At 48.7% G+C, this 9,601-nt stretch overlaps 1 protein-coding gene across 1 annotated transcript; it reads right to left on the bottom strand.

The window, feature by feature from the left end:
- On the bottom strand, positions 1-7,558 carry LOC128840830 (toll-like receptor 5). Its single transcript, XM_054035282.1, has 2 exons — positions 7,480-7,558; positions 1-2,956 (listed from the first exon to the last, which is right to left on the bottom strand). Exons 1-2 carry the CDS (start codon positions 7,556-7,558, stop codon positions 984-986), a joined length of 2,052 nt encoding a protein of 683 aa, XP_053891257.1. The 3' UTR covers positions 1-983.
- Positions 7,559-9,601: the final 2,043 nt, after the last annotated feature.

Below are 9,601 nucleotides of genomic sequence, written 5' to 3' on the forward strand. Positions count from 1 at the left end.
GCATATAGAATGGAACATATAATGAGGAGATATATATACACACATACAGAGAGCATAAACAGGTGGGAGTTCAACTCCGGTTTGAATAAGGACTGGGAATGGCTGAGCCATTACAAACGTTGACTATCTCCCCTTGTAAGTACTCTCACACTTCTTATCACACTGTCTGTACTCGGCTAGCTTGATTATCACTTCAAAAGTTTTTTTTTTTTTTTTTCTCTTAATTAATTGGCCTCTCAGAGTTGGTAAGACAACTCCCACCTGTTCATGCTCTCTGTATGTGTGTATATATATCTCCTCATTATATGTTCCATTCTATATGCATCCGAAGAAGTGGGCTGTAGTCCACAAAAGCTTATGCTCTAATAAATTTGTTAGTCTCTAAGGTGCCACAAGTACTCCTGTTCTTCTTTTTACAGAGATTTATGAAATCTCCCAATGCCTCTGCTGTACTGTTGTACAGCCAGGGGCAAGACTGTGCATAGAACCCAGGAGTCCTGACTCCCAACACCCTGCTTTAACCACTAGACCTCTCTCCTCCTGGAGCTGGAAACCAGGGAGCCTGACTCCCAGCCCTCTGCTCCAATCCACTAGACCCCACAGAATGGAAATAGATCTCAGGAGTCATGACTCTGAGCCCCCCTATTCTGATCCATGAGATCCCACTCCCAGAACCAGGAATACACCTGAACCCCCACCCTATCCCCATCCTTCTAACCACTAGACCCTACTTCCTGCCCCTTGCTCTAACTACTAGACTCCACTCCCAGAACTAGGAGTCAAACCAAGACGCCTTGACTCCTAGTCCAGGCTATGCTTATGCCTTTGGGAAACTGGTTCACAGCTGAAGGTGACTGGGCATCGCTGCCTGTGATTGCATAAGTATCACAGTTCAGTGCCAAGCACACGGCATATGGAACAGCTTTTAAAGCCACACAGGTGGGATCCTATGCTGGGGAAAGCTGGACACAGCATGGGCTGTGCTACTGGACACAGCTGTTTTGGATGAAGAAAAGGAGGGGCATTCCTGGGAAGGGAGGCGTGGGCATAAAACAGGTAACCCCTTCCTTCCCAACACTCAGGGTCACGTTGGTGGAGTGCAGCCAAGCCTCTAGGTCCTGCAAGCTGCAGTGGCAAAGCAGAGAGACCTCCTGGAGATTCAGGAATGCTAGTGCCTGGAGCGGCTGAAGAACAGATGGTGACAGGGTCACCAAGGGGTTACCCTGCAGCCCTAGCACCTGCAGGGAGCTCAGGTCCCGGAACAGCCCATCAGGAAGCATGGCCATGAGGTTCCCAGATAGGTCCAGAGCCTGGAGAGACACCAGCCCCTGGAAGAGGCCCTCAGGTAAGGTCTGGAGGTTGTTTCTGCTGAGATTCAAGGCTGCCAGCCTGTCTAGATGGTGGAAGACATCCACACAGCCCCCTGCATTCCAGACGATATTCAGGGAGTTCTCGGAAAGGTCCAGCACCCTGAGCTGGCTGTGCCTGGGCATGGCTCTGTCCTGGTGCTCAGAGCATCTTGAGATCAGGTTGTGTGAAAGGTTCAGGAACTGCAAGGCAGGGATGCCCCTCAGCTCATTCCAGAGCTCTCTCAGGTCTTGCATGCGGTTGGAAGACAAGTCGAGGAAGGTCAGATTCGTGGAAAGCTTCCCAATTCCCCAGGCATCCTTGATCCTGTTCTGGCCCAGCAGCAGGCGCTCCAGGACAGGGAGCCGCCCTGGCAGCACGCGCGAGAGGGCATTGTCCTGCAGATTCAGCGTCCGCAGGGTCCTCAGTCCCTCCAGGGCATTGTGCTGGATGGCCCCAATGTGGTTGGACTTGAGGTTGAGGTGCAGCAGTGGGGAAGAGCTTAGGCTCTGGAGAGCCTCTGTGTTCAGCTCCCCCAGCAGATTGTGGGAGAGGTCCAGGGTCCAGAGGTGCTGCAGTCCAGCAAAGGCCTCCCCACGGATCTCGTGGATCTGATTGGATGCCAGGCGCAGTGCACGCAGCTCAGGGAGACCCGAGAAGACCAAAGGCCCCAGCTTGGAGAGGAAACCATGAGACATGTCGAAAGAGAGGACCCTGCTCTGGCTGAGCCCTGAGAAGGTGCTGGCAGAGAGGCCCCGCAGGTTATTGAACCCGAACCCCCTCCCAATGGCCCCCGAGTGCTGCAACTTCAGATGCCGTATCTGGGCACCTGCCATGACCTTAAAGAACCGTTCAGCACTACCCACATCCCATGGGTTGGAGGATACATCCAGGGTTTCCACTCTGATGTTGCGGAAGGGACTGGGGCAGGAGTGGTTGTACCGAGGGTCCCTATAGGACAGCAGATTGGATGAGAGATCTAGGAGGGACAGGTGTCGTTCCCCGAGGTGGGTCAGATCCTCCCCGCAGATTGTCTTGATCTTGTTAAGCCGGAGCTGGAGGACAGCCAGCAGCTTCAAGCCTTGAAAAGAGGAATCGGGTCTCAGCCTCTTTATCTGGTTCCCTGTGAGATCCAGCCTTTTGAGGGACACTAAATCCTGGAAGTAGCCACCCTCCAGCACGGTCTCATCAAGGCCATTGGCATCCAGCAGGAGCACCTCGAGCTGCCGCAAGCCTGCCAAGGCCGTGGGTTGGAGGCTCAGCTTCCTGTTGCCCCCGAGGTCCAGGAACGTGATGTTGGCCACCTTCTCAAAGGCCTTCTCTCCAATGGAGAGTGATCCCCCCAGCTGAGATCCCAGAGACAGCTTCCTGAGCCTCTCCAGCCTGGGGAAGGAGGAGGCCGAGATGTTGGAGAGGAGGTTGAAATTCATCAGAAGGATCTGGGTGGATGGGTCAATTTCTGGCAGTGTCTCATGGTGTTGAGCTTGGCAACTGGAGACCACTGAAGACTGGACCCTGGAGGCGTGACAGCTCTGAACTTCAGCCAGGGCAGGACTAGAGCCCAGCAACCATAGCGCTAGGAGCCAAAGTTGTCTGAGCATAGTGGAACCTGCCAAAGAATAAGAACGATGTTACTCCACAGCACCTACTCCTGTAATGGGACATTTATACTGTGCCTGCTAGTGGTGCTAAGTGCAGGTACAACCCATACCCATTCTGTGCAGCATGCTAGCCCCCACCAGTGATGGCTGGGAGATATATAGTGGTTGATGAGGCTGCTACAGGCATAATAAAGCTGTCTCTCTTAGCCCAGGCAGTAGAGGTTCTTGCTTGAGATCCCAGGTTTGATTCCTACTACTAACAACCCACCCAGAGGACTAGTGTTATACAGAGATAGCAAGATATCTAAAAGGGGACTGGTCTACTGCTATTGATTTTAGCTGGAAGGTGCTCAGACAGCACTGTGATGGGCGGCAAGATAAAACCCATAGATAGTGGGCTTCTGCCTCTCCCTGGAACAGCAAGAAGGGTCTCCAGAGCTGGTAAGACTCTGTCAAAACATATGTTTTTTTCTGACAAAACGTGGCTTTTTGTCCAAGACTGAGTACTTTGTGGAAAATTTTCATTTCATGGAAAAATTTCCACTTGTCTGATTAAAAAACCTGGAAACTGAAAAATGTTTCAGTAAAATAATGTTGGTTTTGTTCATCTTTTGGTTAAAAATCAACTTTTTATCTTCAGTGTGTTTTCTTGGGTAATCATTTTTGGTTTTTGAAAAACAATATTTTTGAATGGAAAACTGGAAAAAATTGCCCCCCGTTTTCGTATTAATTTTTTCCTCACAGAAACAAGAACTTCCCACAGGAGCTGTAATTTATTAAAATAATAAAGACACTTGGCGTTTTCTGAGCAGCTCTGCCTCTAACTAAGAGCCTGGGCTTGGGTCGAATATGGAGAGAGAGGGCCATCCCAGGTGCTATGGGGCTAGTAACTGGACTCTTTGTGGGCTGGATAGGGTCTCAAGTGAGGTGTTTGTACAGCACCGGGCACAATGGGGCCCTGGGCCATGACCGGGGCTCCTAGGTACTACTTTGATACAGACCATTAAGGTGGAAGAGGGTCTGTCTGTGATCCCTGCCCTGAGCAGGTTGCAGGGCAGGAGATCTTAATCTGGGGGTCACAAGCAGGTGACTTCTCTTTCTTTCCCAATTTAAGAACATAAGAATGGCTTTACTGGGTCAGACCAAAGGTCCATCTAGCCCAGAATCCTGTCTTCCGACAGTGGCCAATGCCAGGTGCCCCAGAAGGAATGAACAGAAAATCATCAAGCTCCGTCCCCTGTCGCTCATTCCAAGCTTCTGGCAAACTGAAGCTAGAGACACCATTCCTGTCCATCCTGGCTAATAGCCATTGATGGACCTATCCTCCATGAATCTATCTAGTTCTTTTTTGAACCCTGTTATGGTCTTGGCCTTCACAACATCCTCTGGTAAGTAGTTCTACAGGTTGACTGTGCATTGTGTGAAGAAATACTTGCTTTTATTTGTTTTAAACCTGCTGCCTATTAATTTAATTTGGCGACCCCTAGTTCTTTTGTTATGAGAAGTAGTAAACAACACTTCCTTATCTACTTTCTCTACACCAGTCATGATTTTATAGACCTCAATCATATCTCCCCTTAGACATCTCTTTTCCAAGCTGAAAAGTCCCAGTCTTATTAATCTCTCCTCATACGGAAGCCATTCCACACCCCTGATAATTTTTGTTGCCCTTTTCTGAACCTTTTCCAATTCCAATATATCTTTTTTGAGATGGCATGACCACATCTGCACACAGTATTCAAGATGTGGGCGTACCATGGATTTATATAGAGGCAACATGATATTTTCTGTCCTATTATCTATCCCTTTCTTAATTATTCCCAGCATTCTGTTCGCTTTTTTGATTGCCGCTGCACATTGAGTGGATGTTTTCAGAGAACTATCCACAATGACTCCAAGATCTCATTCTTGAGTGGTAACAGCTAATTTAGACCCCATCATTTTATATGTATAGTTGGGATTATGCTTTCCAGTGTGCATTACCTTTGCATTTATCAACATTAAATTTCATCTGCCATTTTGTTGCCCAGTCACCCAGTTTTGAGAGATCCTTTTGTAGCTCTTCACAGTCTGCCTGGGTCTTAACTATCTTCAGTAATTTTGTATCATCTGCAAATTTTGCCATCTCACTGTTTACCCCTTTTTCCAGATCATTTATGAATATGTTGAATAGGACTGGTCCAAGTACCTACCCCTGGGGGACACCACTATTTACCTCTCTCCATTCTGAAAACTGATCATTTATACCTTCCCTTTGTTTCCTATCTTTTAACCAGCTAACAATCCATGAATGCACCTTCCCTCTTATCCCATGGCAGCTTACTTTGAATAAGAGCTTTTGGTGAGGGACCTTGTCAAAGGCTTTCTGAAAATCTAAGTACACTATATCCACTGGATTCCCTTGGTCCACATGCTTGTTGACCCCCTCAAAGAATTCTAGTAGATTGGTGAGGCATGATTTCCCTTTACTAAAACCATGATTTGTTGACTATTCCTCAAGAAATTATGTCCATCTATATGTCTGACAATATTGTTCTTTATTATAGTTTCAACCAGTTTGCCTGGTACTGAAGTCTGTCTTACAGGCCTGTAATTGCCGGGATTACCTCTGGAGCCTTTTTTAAAAATTAGTTATTAGCTATCCTCCAGTCATCTGGTACAGAAGCTGATTTAAATGATAGGTTACAGACTACAGTTAGTAGTTCTGCAATTTCACATTTGAGTTCCTTCAGAACTCTTGGGTGAATACCATCTGATCCTGATGACTTATTGCTGTTTAATTTATCAATTTGTTCCAAAACCTCCTCTAATGATACCTCAATCTGGGACAATTCCTCAGATCTGTCACCTAAAAAGAATGGCTCAGGCTCGGGAATTTCCCTCACATCCTCAGCCATGAAGACCGATGCAGAGAATTCATTTATTTTCTCTGCAATGGCCTTATTGTCCCTGATCGTCTCCTTTAGCACCTCAATCGTCCAGTGGCCCCACTGGTTGTTTAGCAGGCTTCTTGCTTCTGATGTACTTAATTGCTATTACTTTTTGAGTCTTTGGCTAGCTGTTCCTCAAATTCTTTTTTGGCCTTCCTAATTGTATTTTTACACTTCATTTGTCAATGTTTATGCTCCTTTCTATTTTCCTCACTAGGATTTAACTTCTACTTTTTAAAGGATGCCTTTTTGCCTCTCACTGATTCTTTTACTTTGTTGTTTAGCCACGGTGGCTCTTTTTTGGTTCTCTATGTTTTTTTATTTGGGGTATACATTTAAGTTGAGCCTCTAGTATGGTGTCTTTAAAAAGTTTCCACGCAGCTTGCAGAGATTTCACTTTTGATGCTGTACTTTTTAATTTCTGTTTAACTAACCTCCTCATTTTTGTGTAGTTCCCCTTTCTGAAATGAAATGCTACTGTGTTGGGCTGCTGTGGTGGATATTACATTTAATTATATTATGGTCAATATTACCAAGCGGTCCAGCTATATTCACCTCTTGGACCAGATCCTGTGCTCCACTTAGGACTAAATCAAGAATTGCCTCTCCTCTGGTGGGTTCCAGGACCAGTGGCTCCAAGAAGCAGTCATTTAAGGTGTCAAGAAACTTTATCTCTGCATCCCGTCCTGAAGTGACATGTACCCAGTCAATATGGGGATAATTTAAATCCCACATTATTATTATTGAGTTTTTTATTTTAATAGCCTCTCTAATCTCCCTGAGCATTTCACAGTCACTATCACCGTCCTGGTCAGGTGGTCGGTAATATATCCCTACCGCTATATTCTTATTATTAGAGCATGGAATTTCTATCCATAGAGATTCTATGGTACAGTTTGATTAATTTACGATTTGTACTTCATTTGATTCTACGTTTTCTTTCACATATAATGCCACTCCCCCACCAGCACAACCTATTCTGTCCTTCCGATATATTTTGTCCCCTGGTCTTACTGTATCCCACTGATTATCCTTATTCCACCAAGTTTCTGTGATGCCTATTATATCAATATCCTCATTTAATACGAGGCACTCCAGTTCACCCATTTTATTATTTACACTTCTAGCAATTCTATTCTAGAAATACCAATTTCTATTGTGCTGGAAGGTGCAGGCACAAGTAAAGCCAGGAGGCTCTCCAGGGTAGCTGAGCATGCCTTTCTCTTCCATCAGTGTCCTCATATCCTGGCTACCTCAGGGACTGGGTACAGGGCACTGTGTGTTGAGGGAATGGGGAGATCACTGGATTCCCTCTCCAGGGCAGTGACTGCTCGCAGTAACCAACAACTGCCCAGTAGCATCTGAGAAATGAGCGTGACCAGTCTCAGCTCAGCTCCCAGGGAACCAGGTGACCATAACTGGCCCCTTCATCTCAGTAGAGGGCCGCAGGGACAGTGCTCCCCTCTAGCAGCCATACTCAAAAGGCAGCACCCAGGCATGCTGGTCAGGAAGCTTGCACTGCAGGCATCCTGCTCTATCCCTTTGCAGAACTCCCCCTCCCACCCAGCATCTCCCCCCTCCCTACCAGACCCTCTACTCACCCCCAGGGAGCGAAGATTTGTGCTGGAGACACCGCACAGCAGCCACGTTCACCACCTGCGCCCTCTGCCATCCACCCATCTGCTCCGGCTTTATTTAAGCCCCCACCACGGAAGAAGACAGCTGCTCCCAGAAAGCTCCGGCCCCCACCTCAGCTGCTGTTTACTCAGCGGGTGTTCAGGAACTTGCGAAATGGGAAGTTGGGGGAAATTCCCCTCCTGGCCCCCTCCTGCAGTTATTGCTTCCTCGGGCCTTTGCGGTGAACGGTTGCGGGTCACCCTAGCAAGCTGGTGTGAGCGGCCTTACATCTTCTTGAGTCAATGAGCCGCAATCCTACTCTCAGCCCTGCTGCTCTAACCACTAGACATCACTCCCCACCCAGAGCTGGAACAGAACCCAGGAGTCCTGACTCCCAGTCTCCTACTTATACCAGTAAACATGGGAAAGGCTGGCCACTTGGACAGGGGCTCTCGTGACCTCAGGATGCTTCAGACCAAAACCTTGTGCAATCTTGGCTCCTGAGGCAGATTCCTTCTTCATTCCCACTGGTGACCAGCTCCAAGCTGGAAGAGTGAGGCTGGAGAACCCCTGGGTTGTTGCTGGCTTGGACACACCCTCCCTGTGTGCGCATGAGCAGATCACTGAACCTCTCTGGGCCTCAGTTTCCCATCTGTGAAATGGGAAGAATAATTGTTCCTCTGCCTTGTCTATTTAGATTGTCCTGGGACAGGGTCTGACTCTTATTGTGTGTCTGTGCAGCACCTGGCACAATGGGGCCCCAATCTTGATCAAGCATAGGCAGCCCCCAGCACAATGGGGGCCCCACTCTTGGTCAGGGTCTGTGAAGCACCTGGCACAATGCAGACCCTAATCTTGATCAGGGTTTGTGCAGCACTCCATACAATGGGGCTCTGATTTCCGTCACCGTTTGTGCTACAATGGGGCCCAAGTCTCAGTGAAGGACTGTGCAGTGCCTGGCCCAATGGAGCCCGATCTCATCGGGGCTCTGTAGGGGCTACTGCAATGCCAAAGGTAAATGCTGCTCCAACACTGAAATGGTAACCGGGGGCCCTAGCCAGGACTATGTTTTGGCCCTATGTTAGGAGGGAGGAAAAGGAGACAAGACTCGCAGCTGGAACTGCTCTGTGATGACACTTGACATTTCAACCGTGCCAGGAGAGAGCCTGGCCAGGGAGAACCAAACTCCCACACCACTGCCTCCTTGATCTGGTATTTTCCCAGGTTGTGATTTACCTCCGTGTCAGAGCCTGTTCGCTTGCCCAACCCTGGAATCTCCCTGAGCAGCGCTGCAGAGCACAAGGGGTTAAACTCTCTGGGCACAGAGTGTCCCAGGACCCCGGGTAACTACAGGGTGCTCGGGAGTGTTACCCAACTGTGGCCCTTTCATCACAGCCTGAACTAGTGCCAGATCATGGGGCACGTGGTGTCCTCTGAAGCAAACAGGATCGGTCCAAGTTACGAAACCAGGGTTGTTCTGACTGCATAGGGGCCCAGCGTTGGGGATGCAGGAAGCACCCCTAAGCTGTGAAAAGGCCCCTTCTAAGCAAGAAGCTCTTGCTGCCTTTGGGGTGGGTAGTAAAGAAAGAGCTGACTGCTGTGAGCTGGTTACTCCTAGAGTTAAGCCTGGCCAGGATGTAGATGGGAGATCGGGTAGAGGTGTTGCAGGGAGTGGTGTAGGTTGCCTCTCCTTGGGATCAGTGCAAATGCCCCCATGTGTTGCGAGGGGGCACTGTGGTACAGGGAGTGGGGTGGGGGCTCAGTAAGGGGGCACTGTCCCCTCAGAGTCACTGCTGGCACCAGTGTGGCATTAAGGGGCGCTGTGCTGCATAGAGCAGGGTAAGGGGCACACTCCCCTCAGCAGCAGTGCTGATACTACCAGGGCACTGTGTGGTGGGATACCCTGCTGGTTGGTGTGGTGCCCGCTGCTCTGCTGTAGTTTTTTGGCAGACACACAATGCTGTGGTTCTAACCCCTCGTGCAGATTAAAGACATATTTCCCCAAGCGCAGAAGCATTAAATGCACCTCACTACCCAAATGCCAGCCTAGGTCAGTTCTGTCATCAGTCGCCCCTGATAGTCCCAGGTAGATCAGGGGTGGGGGCT

The sequence above is a fragment of the Malaclemys terrapin genome, chromosome 7 (genome assembly GCF_027887155.1).
Source record: "Malaclemys terrapin pileata isolate rMalTer1 chromosome 7, rMalTer1.hap1, whole genome shotgun sequence".
In the NCBI taxonomy this organism is placed as follows: Eukaryota; Metazoa; Chordata; order Testudines; family Emydidae; genus Malaclemys; species Malaclemys terrapin.